Here is a 14,366-nt window from a genome sequence, read left to right as displayed (position 1 = left end):
CAGCCAGCATCCCTGGTGCCCTCTCATGTGAGTGCTCCGGGACGAATGCAGCAGCTGCAGAGCCTGCAGCGTACACATACAGCTGCTCACTGAAAGCAGCTTCCTTGGGTTGCATATCACAATAATGGAAAAGGCCATTTTCTGCCTTTGTGAAACTTTCAAGCACCCCGTGGCCAAAAGAAAGGACTATACACTGCAAGGGCTAACCGCATAATCCAGATTAAAGAAGGAACCTAATGGAAAGCTACAGTAATATCAACTATGTGTTTTCAAGGTAAAAGTGTAACATTTGGCCCTAACACAATGCCACTGACATTGCCTCAGCTATCCTGTCGTCTCCTTCTTGTCTCAATCGAAAGCTGAATTTTGTGGTAGCAACATGAAGGAGGAAAATGCCATAAATACTAAGCCCGGCTCAGCCACGAGTACACGAACCGCCGTATCCGTACCACTGGCACAAGCACAGCAGAAGCCTGCGCAAAGCCGCCTTGCAGAAGGCAGTGTTATCCACGGCCAGGGGGTATGCAATGAATTTCGGGTGGCACGATGAACATCAGCGGGGTGGTGGAGGCTTTTTGCTGCCTGCTTAGCTGATCACTCTTACGGTTTCCCTTGAGCCAGCACTTCTGCTTCTCCAGCCCCACGAGCTGGCTTGAGGAGCTAAACCACCGGAAAAGTATTCACTTTCTTTTATAGGGCTTGGTTTTGGTTCACTTCCCCAGGCTGGCTCAGTGCGGGGTCAGCCGTGCTGGTAAAAGGGGGACGGCAGGAGCCCCTCTTTGCTCCACTGGCTCTCAGCGGTGCTGTGGCTAAAAGATGCATCAGTCAAGTTGCATCCCTCAGCTGTGGTTTCATACACAGCACTAAAATAACCCCTGCAACCCCGTTCCTGCTCCCCGACACCAGCTCCGCTCTTGGCACGGCTGTGCTGCAAAAGCAAGGTGGGGGGAACTGAGCTGGCTGGAAAATAACTTGCTTTTCTCAGGCGTCTTGCCTCAAATCTGGTCCCCCTTACATAATGCTGAAGAAATGCCCGGGGAACCACAGCTGAACAAAAAAGCGTGGCCAAAACAAGAAGGCCACAAACCCGGAGTACAAAACTCTGTTGACAAGCCGAGGTAGGCAAAACCGCTGCGCTGCAAACAGGGGAAAGACCAGCTGTACTTGCAAATGCTCCTCCTGGCTGAGGGCAGGGGATGGGAGCCACGCAAGGGAAAAAGCAAGGGCCACGGTGGCTCTTTTGGGGAGGAACAGCAAAGCCCACCCTCAGCGAGGGGTCCCTGCCATGGCTTTGTTGGCAGCCAGCAATTCCGGCTCCGCTTGTAGGTGCCCACCCCTCTGCATCCCCCCTTTATCTGGGCTGCTGCTATCGCCGGCAGGGCCATGCATGAAGTCCAACTAGTAAGCCGATCCAGGTTAAAAAACAATCCTCTAAAAAAAAAAGAATAAAAAAAAGAAAAAATCTTTTCCCCCTGCATTTTACTGTAGGTTAAGAAAGGGCAATTTCATCTTGGCTATGTTTTGTTTCTGACACATTTGTGCCTTAAGCACACAAATGCACTAAAGCGTTCAGCTCCAGATGAATTAAAAGGGAACACGCTCATAAACAGCTTCACACTTTAACTCATCACACAGTTTAACTACATTACTACACAGGCAAATTATTTCTTCAAAAGACAAGCATGCAGCTAGCTGATTGCAAGTGTGAAATGGTGCTACGACGCACTCGGGTAACAAATTCATCAGCGAGAAACTGCAGCTAGGGATGCACCAGTCAATTCACCCTTGGACGAGGAACTCTACAGGCAGGTTTGCTGGTGACCCTTCTCGTGCCGAAGCCTCAGGTGACTGCATATTACAAGGAAACAAGCTTTCTGTAATCTGAGGATTACTTAAATGAATGCACGTCTGGTTATACATAACAAATAATTAAATGGAGTATAAACCAGAAAGAGTTAGCACACTAAAATATGCCACATCATCACTTAAGCACAGGGAAAGGGGAAAGTGGGTGTTAAAAAGAGAAAGAAACAAAAAACCTGACCTAAATCTCTTTGAACTGCTGGAGCAAACTGAACAAAACCCCATACTTAACTGGTGCACAAACTACAACATTTACAAGTTCTGGCAAGATATAGCTATAAGGAAACTTCCATCACAGCAGAAGATCAAATTTCAGTTTCCTGCAGGATATATCCCAATCCCAGCGCAGGACCAACTGTGTTTGCATGTGGGAATGGTACAGAGCCAGAAAATACACTGCAAAAACGGTCTTGAGAGGAAGAATTGTGACAAGAGAAATTGCCTACCCTCAGCAAAGTAGCTCAACACATCCAAGTCGCTGCTATAATTAGCTCCATAAAAACTACACGACAGCGAGACTTGGAATATCTGACAGCAAGACCGGTATTTTCTGCTTAATAATTAGTTACCGAATAAGAGACGCCCCTCGCCTTGTCTTCACGCAGACACCCCAAACACCCCAAGCTCTCAGCAGGGCTGATATTTGCAAGAAAGAATCGCTGCTCATTTTTTGGGCTGCTGAAATTGGGGCTGCTCATGTCAGGGGGAAAAAAAATCCACATCCTTTCTTACGGGTCTAGTTTTGTGCCAGCGAACACCTTTCTGCCTCCTCCACAAAGTGCCTGCCCGTGACTGACCAGATTTCGGACCGCGTTCGCATCATCTCCCCGCCGGCGTGGCTGCGAGTGCCGGACCTTTGGGAAGCGCTGCAATACCAGTTGGCTGATCCTGTCCTTGCTGGGGACCTGGGAGTTTCAAGACTGTGTGTGGTAAAACAACCAGACTGATAGTTTGGGTTTGGGGGTGGGGGGGAAGCGTTATACTGTTTGAAAGCTTTAAACTGAAACAGTGCCAAAGAACTGAAGGTCAGTGCATTTGGGAGTTGCGTTAAACTGCGTACTCCTTATCTGCAACAAGAAAACCTTGCTTTGCCCATCAGAGGTTGACCCGAAAGCAAAAAAAATAGTATGATAAATACAATAAAGCAATACAGAAATTGTGCAAGACCTCTGCTTCCTCCTCGTTCCTTCTAACGACAGCAAATAAAGCTTCAAATCTACCCCACGGTTCTCTCCCCTACCAGTTTCCCCTCACTTATCACTTCAGTACAGCTCACGAATCTGTTATATACACAAGAATAAACAGATTATATGTTCTGTGTACCTCTGCACCACAGCAATTTTCCTATTTCCTTCTGTCCAGATGACAGGCTGCAAGTAAGCAAGGACAATCTATAGGCTGAAGACGACGTTAATTGCCCCTACAGTTTTGAAAGACTTAAAGAATTAAGAGCAGCTGCCATCCCATATGACAGCAGCGATATCTCTGTCTCGGTGACAATCATAGTAAATTATTATTGAGTATAGCTTGCTTGTACCGGTAGAAAGAGTAAGAAAATAAACGGGTTAATTTCCAGCATCACTTAAAAGAAACAGGAGGTCCTGAAGGAAAGGGAGAAACACAACGCTATAACAAAAAAAAAAACAAAACAAAAAACCACCCTGAAAGCCAGAGAAAAACTTTCCACTTGACTTTCCCTACTGAAAAAAATCTCTTTGAGCACTGGTATCCATTCCCATTGAGCAACGTGAATCTGTTGCGGGCAAAGTTAACCTGCAGAAAGGCAGGGGGTGGGGGGAAGGAACACAGAGAAGCTGGCCTTAAAATAGCTGCACATTCAGGACCTTTTCACTGTTTCAGCAGTATCTCTCCTGCCTCCCAACCCCTGGCATAAAAGCAGGCAGAATTCCCCTGATGCACCCCGGTATTAATGGGAGGAAGAAAATAAACCAATTAAACTCCAGCTAAACCAATGACTTCAGACGCCGGGACTACCCTGGAAGTCAGTCTGCTGGAACAAAGCGAGGCAGATTTCACGGCACTGAAGTGTGAAGAGCGAAAGCCGTGTTCAGACATGACAAGTGATTGCTAAGCTGGCGTTGCACTGACTGTTCAAGTGTAGGGTGTGGATGCCCAGAGCACTGCGTACATACAACTTGAGAGACCCAATTATGAAAAAATAGGAATAAATCTTAGTCCGGTTCATTGCTGAAAGCCAGGAAAGGCTGAAAGGCATGGGTTTTTGGTGGTTTTGTTTTTTGAAGGAGGGATTTGAGCCTGCTGGTTTCTGCGTGTGAATTTCTCTCTTCTTGGCAAGTACTTTTTTTCCTTTTAAAATCTGAATTAGAATAGCTGTGGTTTACAATGCAAGCCCAAAATCCAGACATCAGAGGATGTGGCTAGCAACAATGAACCCTTTGGCTGTACATGCACAGCACAGCTGGCTGCTGAGCAGGAAGAATAACATAGGTATGGCCATCTAGTCCTACTGCTGGGACAATCCCCTCATCGCCTCCCTCAGCCTCACCGAGCAAACAAGGTGGATGTGCTCGTGGTGACAACCTACCACCCCCATACAGAGAGCTCTGCTCCTCCAAAAGGCATTTTTCCTTTGTTACTCTAGCTTAGCCTTAAGAAAAAGGAAATTGCAGGCTCCTGCGGCTCCTCAATCCCCGAGTGCAACTCATGAAAAAAAATAAATCTTGCAACTCAGTGCTTCCCTCCTCTCAGCAACATCGTTTGCCACGGAGGGGCGGGACGAGAAATGCTCCAGCATCATACAGAACTTACAAATATATTCCAAAGTAATTGGACTGGGTTTCTACACGTCTACTTTAAAGAAAAAGAGCTACAGTTGTTCTTTAAAAGAACCATCTGAACGTGAAACAACCAAGCCAGCAAGAAAAATTAGATTTAGTGTTTATCTAACTAACATAAATCTTATAAATTTTAATAGCGGGGCTGTAACACGCTTGAGGCCCACATGGGAGATGAAAGTAGGGAAAAGGTTTCATGGAAAGACAGCAGGGAGAAATCTGTTTTTTTAATTAGGAAACCAGAAGAGATGCAATGAGAACTGTAACATTAACATCTGCCACGATCCTCACCGCTACGGTGGCGAATGGGTAATTGCGTCTGTCCCTCAAATGCCTGTCAGCAACATCCATGCCACATGCAAACTTCCTAACTCAAACATCCCTGAGCACAGGGGCTCACGTTCATGCCGAGAAAAAGGCACGAGGGGCGCAGGATCGCTCCAAACATGCAACTTCATGGTGAAAATCTAAGTCTGAAGACTTCTGTGGGAAGCCCAAGAAGAAAAGTGGTGGCAGCAAGATCTATCCACATCACCTTAGTGAAGCAGGAGAACATTTTCCCCATTTGTAGTTGGGGAACGAAGGTAAGCAAGCTTTTAGCCAGAAGTCAGCAAAAGAAGCAATGGATCGAGGGCAGGCATCTTTAAATGCCCCCCTGTAGCCCAGCCATGCATCTCTGGATCACGCCTGCTCTACCTGCAAAATTCTGCAAGTCTCGTTTTGAACAACACAAGGATTTAAAAAAAAAAATTATTATCGATGACATGAAATGCCTATGATCGCAACATGCACATCAAAACTAGCATGGCTGAGTTTTGTTGTTTTCTCCTATATAGCCCTGTTAATCCAGAAGGGGACTGCAGTAATTTTTAGGTTCACAAACCAGAGCCGACACGGGAGCTGTTGCTCCTCCTGCCAGTGGGTGTCTTTTCTTCAGCGCTAAAGCAGGCACAAGGCTGTGGATTTATCCGAAAAACACATGAGCAGCATTTCAGCTGAGCTGGTCATAAGGTTTCGGAACAAACACCTCTGCTTTTTCAGATGGTTTGCTAAAAGAGACCATTTCAGGCACTCTGCAGACTCTGGAAGACATTGACCTTTCTCTCCTTGGACTGAATTCACATTTTTCACTTCATGGTCAGTGGGATTATTATCTGTAATTGAAAGTAGAAGTGTAGATTAAGGAAAAGATTTTGCACAAGCTTGATTATATGGCGAACCCTGCGGCTGAGGAACTGCAGAATATATTCAGTCCTTATTAAAGGTTATTTCTGAGATGACTGTTAATTAAAGAAGGCTGAAGATGCAGGCTAGATGGATGAAGACAAACAGAACAATCTCAGACCATCGCAATGACAATGTTTCCCCCAACGGAGACAGAACGGATGGCTAGTCTTACTCAGATTGCATCTCTTGAGAGGACGATTTATAATGTACAAGACCGGAGAAATTTATTTGCTAACATATGGAAAACATTTATGGGCCCTACTGAGGATCTGGAATTAAAGAAACACAACTACATATTGTTAAAACTTCTAAATGGAGATTTCATTTTAGAAATAAGCATTTTCCCCGTCAAGTCGGTGGCAGTTATTTCTATATACTTTTGCTTTCTGCCCTGTCAGGTATAAACTTCAGAACAGAGGTTTGTATCGATTCAGCTAGTTGCTGTAGGCCTAATCCACAGGAACATTATTAGATGGCAAAGTCCTGTTTTTAATGATATAACCCCTGCTTCAGAACCATGGATGAGCAGCATACACCGCAGGGATGGGGGCAAGGTACTGCTGCCCAGGTTCTTGTCTTGGCACTGCAAACTGCAGTGATGGGAGGAGATAAGGCTACTGGTACCCGTGATGTTTCCCAAGCAAATGCTTACAGCACCACAGCTGCAGATAATTCAAACTCAAAACCAAAAAAAACCCCACCTTCTGGTACAAGAAAACGATCCTCCATTAAGCCACACAAGATCATAGCCTGAGGGAGAGCTCTACCTCTGGGGCAAACCTTCTCTTCCCCATGAAAATAACTTGCTGGATGCCCGGAAGGGTTGCGTGCTGGCTCACGAATAAACGAAATGAATGATGTACGAGTCGCACGCACAAAAAACATGCACAGAGTCATCATCCCACAAAGTGGTACTGAAGCTAACTGGATCAGGAACAGTATAAAATAAAAGCCCTGTGTCAATCACCATCCAGCAGCCGAATCAGGGGCAGTGCTTATATATATATATATGTAAGGAAGGTGGCTGTTTTAAAGCTGGTACCATTACACCGGTGCAGACATCAGTGCTGCCGTGCAGGACAAAGCTGGGCTGGCCGCCTGCAGAGGAGTGTAAGAAATGTCAAGTTTTGGACCACTGTGGTTAAACAGATTGAAACATCTTGAAGGAGAGGCAGGACCTCGGGCCAAATATTTGAGGCAGCAGCGTAGCAGCAATGGCTGGGATTTTCAGAGACGGGTAAATGACTGATTAAATGACTCAATCATGCAGATGCTTTTGAAAATTCTGCCGCACGCAGTTAAGTTTATTCATGCATGTGTGGGAGAGGGGGAGGACTGTGAAGATTTTAATAACTACCTTAGGAAATAAAAAAGAACAAATGTACTTTCTCTTTAAAACAGAGCAAAAAAAACCCAAACCCAAAAAAATCCACTGCTGTGGCTGGGGGAATGAGTTTACAGGAAAGCTATAAAGAAGATTTGTGTGCAAGAATGACCAAATGAACTATGATATCCAAGTCAAAAAGAAGCGCAAAGAAAGAATGAAACAGAAGGGTAAAAATAAAACACATCACAGCCCTATCGATTTCTTCCAGACTCAAACCCCTCCACACTTCAGTATGTTATTTCTGGCTTATGCAGACTCCATACTCCACTGTCACCTACCAGGATAAATGGGAAGCTGAGAGCTTAAGGACTGCAGGAAAAGGAGAGACTTCATCCCGGGAGAGCAAGAAATATTGGGGAAAAAGATGCTCCTAAAGCCTTATTTTTGGAGTATGACAACACGTCTGCCCTGATGTGACAACCTCACCAGCCACCACGTGAGCTACCACCATCGGTGAGGTCCCTCTCATGCTCCAGAGACCACGAAACATGTGGAGAGAGCTGCCAGGCAGGGCACAGCTCGAGGTGAGAACGCCCCTGTGGAACCCAACAAGATGGCAACTGCTGCTGAGGTCTCCCTCCTTGTTAATGCTATTGAGCAGCTTGTTCCTCCTTCTCCGCCAAGCATCCTACCCCATAAATATCTGCACCATGGGGGGTTATCTGTCACCTCCCTGGGGTCAAGTAGGGGGGAAATCTCTCACAGTTTTGGCTCCTCACTTTGAATGCAGGAGTCTGAGTGATTTCAATGCAGCTGGAGCACCGCTGATCCAACTTTCCCAATGTAAAGCAACACCTACTTAAAGGCAACAATTTCTTCCTCCCGGTAAAAAACACCCTACGAGTTTAAAAATCAACACTCAACCACAAGAATGAGCTTGTGGAGAAATCCAAGAGCACTCCCAGGTGCCTAAACGTCAGCTGGCTGGATTTTAGTAAAAATATCCTTTCCTATTTCCACAGGCTACTTTGCTCTGCTTTTACACTGAGTAATTCCATGTCTAACCCGGCCAGAGCTGGCACACATCTGCCCAAGGCACATTTCGACTGTCATCCCCTTTCCGACGAGCGCAGAAGAGCCGCACGCACGTCCAGCACACCCATCCACCCCAGCAGAGCACAGCCTACCCAGTGAAGAAAACAGCACAAATCCGTAAACTGCTCCAGCTCCAGCGGTGCCTCCCCCCAGTCCATCCCATCCCAGCGCCTATAAATCACTTCTGGCAGGTAGTTGGGAAGCAGCTGCTAATGACAGTTTTGCTGCGGAGCGCAGGAAGTCACCTTTTAACCCTGCCTGCTGTTGTTTGTCTCCCAGAACCATGACAAAAGGACAGATGCAGTCGACATGCCAGCCGTTGGGAGGATCCGGTCACAACGCAGCAGGGAACCTGCCCTGGTCCCACACCATCACCCTCAAAAAAACACCTTTCAGCTTCGGCTGCTTCCTGGTGCATCAAACAGCTTGATGCCTGTCCTCGGTTTTTCCTTGTTTGCCCTGAAGATGCAGGAAAGCATCCCAAAGACGACTTTGAGTTTGCTGCTGCTGCGCTGAGGACATCCCACCTTCCACCCTCCTGCCAGCCGGTCCCCACCAGTGCCACAGGACAAGGAGGGAGTCTGTAACACAACTAACGCACGCACGCATGTGTGTGGGGGGGTTGCAATAAATTTAGGAAGACAAAATATTCGCTGTGAGCACCTTGTTTTCAGCCCATGGAATACCCATGGTTGGACTGCCATTTTATTTCACATTTCTTTATTCCTCCACGCCTTCAAAGTGTCCAAGCATAGTGGGGACAGTAGCTGCCTCTGTTTCAGGAAAGCTCCAAAATACATTTTAGACATTACCACAGATTAAATACAAGCAACTCCTATTTTTTATTTATTATTTACTCCAAGTCACCACTGGGTAGGCAGACAGCATGCTACTGTGCCTTCCCCCAGCTGAAAGACACTTGTTTGAACTTTCTATGTTCATGCACAGGTGAAACACCTTTAAATTTGGCTTTTGTTAACAACTGCAATTCAAAATCTTATTTCCTTGAGTAAGTACCCGAGCAGCAGCCATCTACTTGAGTTTGTGGGATGCTTCTCAAGGACAGAGAGAGAGGTATTAGGCTGTGTGCACCACTCAGATTAAGCCATAGGAAATTTGAGAGTGATTATTTCCTCACTTCTAGCCCTGACAACATCTGCTCTGCCACGCTTTTCACGTGGCGATGGGAGGCCAACAGAAACCCAACGCTTTACGTTCTGTAGAGGACATACTTCCATCAGACTAAACACACCCAGTGGCCAAACACTGGGATGACTGCTGGAAGCCGACCCTGAGGCATAAAAAGAAACCCCCTTTCCAACCTGACCATGTAAACCAGAGCATAAAGGAGAATGACCTCAGGTGACATGTACTTACAGTGAAGACATCATCGTCGCCCACCTCAGCCTCGTTGTGAAGCGTTGACGAGGAAGTCGTAGATCCTAGAAAACAAACAAAACACAAACCCACAGCATTTTAAATTCACATTTCTATGTAATTCTTTTTTTTTTTTTTTTTTTTTTTTAATTAAGCCCATAATCATTTGGATTCTCACAAGTTTTTCTGTTGTAGATGTGTACAACAGTGGCTTAAATTACGGAAGAAAACCTCATCTACATGTAAGCTGGGTTGGAAAGGTAAAATCTGAAAGTGTTTCTTGACGTGCAACTGCATGGCTGCCAATGCTAATTAACTATGTTAAAAATAGCAGTTAACATTTCCAATCACAGAAGACTTTCGTTTCTGAAGAATGGTAAAGCTACGTACTAATCAGCGCTTGAGGCTAGATCCTCAGCTGTCGAGAGACCATATAGGAGTTATTCGTCATATATTACCTAAACCTGGTGGAAAAAATGGCTTAAAAATAAAAAATAAACCTCACTTTGACAATGAAGAGTTAGATCTGGGGTTTTTTCTTCTTCTAATTCTGCAAGTTGTTACATATTGTGAATGTCTTCCCTGTTACCACCTATTTCTCAGAGAACCACCTCGCCTCATGCAAGCAAAGTATTTGGAAGGAGCTAAAATGTGTAAACCCATTTTTTTAAATGCACATACTGGGGTACAGTTCTCATGTCTCATTAATTGCATGGCAACTGTTAAAAAAAGTCGGAAATCATATTAAACAAACCTTCTTCCAACCTCTTTCCCCACCCTGCGGGTGTCCCCCTCTGGAGCCGCCTGTTGTTACCCTGAATTACAGCCACATCACATCCCTAACTAAAACAACTGAATTGTTTGTACCACCTCCATCCTGGAAATTTTTTTAAATAACATGCTTTATATAACGCTATCTGCACCAGTCCTGGCTGCTCTCAGTTGCATCATCATGAAGATGTGCAGAGCTAAGTGTGAAAGCCCACTTAAAACACTAAGTAACGTGCAAACGTTCGTGCCATTTGCTACATTAACCTTAAAAGTAAAAAATCCAGACGCTCTAGAGAGCTGCATAGGATTCCTGTAGTTGCGCACAAAGCTTCTACACTTCTGATGCTACAGGGAACAAACCAGTGGTTAGACATTAATAATAAAGCGGCAGTTTCACGAAGTTTTGAACGTGTGTAGTTTGTCGTGCTGAGTATTACCTGCTCAACCTGCTCAGCCACGTGAACAACAAAAGAACGATAAATGAAAGCCACGACCGATGCTGTGTGCTCCCCAGCCGGTGCTGGTTTTCATTCAGAAAGCCTTACTTGGATGTTAAGGAGGAACACATTCATAAGGAGCAGTCTGTGCTCTTAATGGGATAAATATAGATTTGCTGATTTTGAAGTATCTGAGATCCAGCAGGACTTGATTTTAAATACCTCTACTGTAAAAATGGGTCAGAAAGAGCAGAACAGGAGTTGCTGCGTACCAGGCATCTCCAAAATAAGACTCGATACAGCTGAGTTATCATCTCTTTGGAACTTTGCACAATCCCATGCCACTTACATAAAACACCACGTTTATGACTCAAAATGCTTCCATTTTAGCTAGTGAGAAGAGAGCACGAGGCCTAGCTGTGACTCCTTCACGTTAATGGCACAGGAAAAAGCAAATGAGTAACTGGTTGAGAAGATCCTTCCCTCTAACTAGTGAGATATTTACCAGGGAAGAGCCCTGAGGGATTAATTCTCTCCCAGTATCTACCATTTCCATGTTAAAGCAAGGACAGGGCATCCAGAATGTTAAGCTGTCTTATGGAGCTGATGTCCTCAAAAAGTATCCACATCTGTGTACGCATTTGAGCTAGAATCCTCAAAAAATAATACCATCTGTATATAAAAATATCCCCGTCACACCAGGTGGAACGAGAAAGGCTTTGGATCACTAGGTCTCTAAATAAAGTGGCATGGTTAAAAATAAAAAAGAAAAAAAAGAAAAAAAAAAAATCGAGCAAAACCCCTATGAAGAATCAAATTTCATTAAAATAAAAGTACTATTGAATTATAGCTGTATTATGATTGCTTGATTGCAGTGAAATGTGAAAAGGAGAAATTTATGACAACTTCAAAGCACAGGCAATTCAAATGCATTTTTTACAGAACTAAAAAAAAAAACCCCAAAACACAACAAAGTCTTCAAGAACTACCATTCAACTAAGACGATGCAGACAAAACTAATTACTGAAAAAAAACCCCAAATACAAAACAAAGTTTTATTCAACTCCAGGCAGGGAATTCATACTATGATTTAACAAAGACTCGGTAAGATGAGATGCGGCTGCATATAAAGAGGAGCCGGGGCTGTCTGAGTTGCTATCGCTGGCATGAAACCCAAGCCTATCAAATAAAGGCAGTAATAACAGACTTGATGATAATTAAGGGGGGGGGGAACCTGGACAGACCAAGCCAGATAGGACTGGAAAACACCTGGACTGAAATCCCTTCCCTCCTTAAGGGATGAGAAAACTCAAGTTCTTAAAAGCTGGGGCTTGCTCAGCGCAGGCGTAAGCGCCCAGCTACACCTGCACATGAGCAAAAGAGATGTCCAAGCCCAAGAACTGACGTTAAACCCGTCTTTCTTCCCCGCGCTGTGACTCAGACCCCCGTCCCCACTCCTCCAGGGGTCAAAGCAGCCGCTGCCGCACGCTGTGGTACCTTCAATGAGGTCCTCGATGGCTTTCCGCACTCCTCTGTCGAAGGCTCGCGCGTCAGCGGGGCTTTGAAAAGTGAGCCCGAACTTCCTGTTGTCAACTTTCCAGTGGTGGAAGGTAGGGTTTGCCTTTGTGTACACCAGGTCCTTCTTCACAAAGCACTCCAGCACCACCTGGGAGGGTGTGAGCCCCAAAAGAAGAGCAAAGTCACTTTTCCCACCCAAGGACACAGCCAGCACCATCTCAGCCTGGACCCGAAAGCAAGCCAAGTCATGCCTCGCGTGGGGGGAACTGCCTACCCTACCGAACGATGACTAATGAACACCAGACGCTGTAATTGTTCTCATAACCACTGCACATCCAGCTTCGGCTTGTGCTCTGCCTAGGTGCTTGCTCCCTACCCCAGGAGCCTATTCCAGACCCAGGCGCAGTGTGGCACAGGTTACAGCTGGGGGAGGGGGCTCAGGTGGAGGGAGAATGTCTTCCCCCTCAACAGTTTTGCTCAACAGAAATTTTATCTGCCAGCAGCAGATTCAGGGGTGCTGTTAACACTCCCCTCGCCCTTTTTTTCCTCCCTCACCCCCAGCCAGACACTCCTCTTAAGCTCTGCTGTGCCAAAACCCACCTCCAGGGTGATGCTCGGGGAGAGCAGGAACGGCTTTGTTAGTCTTACTCCGTCCCCCCAGACCATAAGCATGGCTCCCAAGTAGTGTCCAGAAAAAAAATCCTAAGCAAAATAGTGTTGCAAAAGACAAACTATACTCGAAACATCTTTAACACACCAGTCTTTTCGAAAGCAAGATAATTTCTGACTCAAATAATGCGTATTTTTTTTCCCCAAACACTGAGTTTGCAGAGCCTGTGCAGGAAGCATTATTTTTAAGCTAGCCCACCTCTTCACAGGAGAAAATTTCTGAAGAATAAAGTATATAAGAAACGAGATAAACATTTGAAACGGACCCTGGAAATAGGGAAAAGGCTTTATTAATTTGATTTGTGTGGGGAAAGAAGAGAGCTCCTTTTTAGATAAACAGCTACCAGGAGAAACATAGTGCGCCAATTCATAAGAGACAACTTGTCTTCATATTCTCACTCTGCTTGTTCAAACCTTGAACGGCACGCAGCATAAATAATTCATGCCCGTTTTAAAGGCTTGCACTGCATTACTCAGTGCAATGTGACTGGCTTCATGGGTTCTTTACACTTCAATTCACTTCTCACCCCTGCTAGGTCTTAAAAAAAAAAATGCAGTCCCTTTTTCAATCATCAAAGTGGGTCTTTGCACATGGATGTCAAAAATTTACCTGCTCCTTCCAGGTGGCGGCATGCCAACCTAGACAGCAAAAGATGGCAATTTTAGATGAAGATAGGTTTGCTTTGTCCAGTCTGGTACTATTTGCACATGCCTGGTTTTTATGGTGGGTTTTTTTTTTAAAAAAAAAAACCACCAAATTTGCACAAGAATACAATAGCAATAGATTTGGGATAATTCTCATTATAAGAACAGACAAAAGTTGAATTAGGGTCTATTACCAGTTTGTCTTTCTGCCTTTCACCATGGATTAGAAATCCACTTCTTCCATTGCCCTCCGGGTACGTGACCTTGCAGACGCCAACTCTACTGAGACCACCTCCTTCTTGCGGCAACCATCCCCCACTGGAGTCATCTCGGGTCATAACCACAGCTTTGACTCGCACAATATAGCTGTCACTGCAATGGCAACAAAATAAAAACAGAACCTTTTGTGAGCATCACGCGGTCTCAGCGGAGCGTTTTTCTTGAAGGTGGCATCTACACTGCACGGGTCTGGCCCCAACACAGTTTCTGCCCGCAATGGAAGTCCACCTCTGTGATGGATGGCCTTGCCCACTCCAGCCAACACAGGAGAGAAACCCACTGGGTTTCCAAGTGTCAACATACAGATCAAACAACCCATGGGTCTGGACACTCTTTCCCTCA

At 45.3% G+C, this 14,366-nt stretch overlaps 1 protein-coding gene across 3 annotated transcripts in view; it reads right to left on the bottom strand.

The window, feature by feature from the left end:
* SPRED2 (sprouty related EVH1 domain containing 2) overlaps window positions 1-14,366 on the bottom strand; it is a 65,685-nt gene that overhangs the window by 13,933 nt on the left and 37,386 nt on the right. For all 3 annotated transcript variants that reach the window (XM_055714097.1, XM_055714098.1, XM_005439139.3), the window contains exons 2-4: window positions 13,940-14,117; window positions 12,411-12,579; window positions 9,706-9,770 (exon numbers count right to left, since the gene is read on the bottom strand). In XM_055714097.1, the coding sequence (XP_055570072.1) occupies window positions 9,706-9,770; window positions 12,411-12,579; window positions 13,940-14,117 (412 nt within the window). The remainder of the gene's footprint in view (window positions 1-9,705; window positions 9,771-12,410; window positions 12,580-13,939; window positions 14,118-14,366) is intronic.

Source organism: Falco cherrug, chromosome 6, assembly GCF_023634085.1.
Source record: "Falco cherrug isolate bFalChe1 chromosome 6, bFalChe1.pri, whole genome shotgun sequence".
Taxonomy (NCBI): Eukaryota; Metazoa; Chordata; class Aves; order Falconiformes; family Falconidae; genus Falco; species Falco cherrug.
The sequence above is the reverse complement of the archived record's forward strand: the minus strand, read 5'-3'. Positions and strand labels throughout refer to the sequence as shown.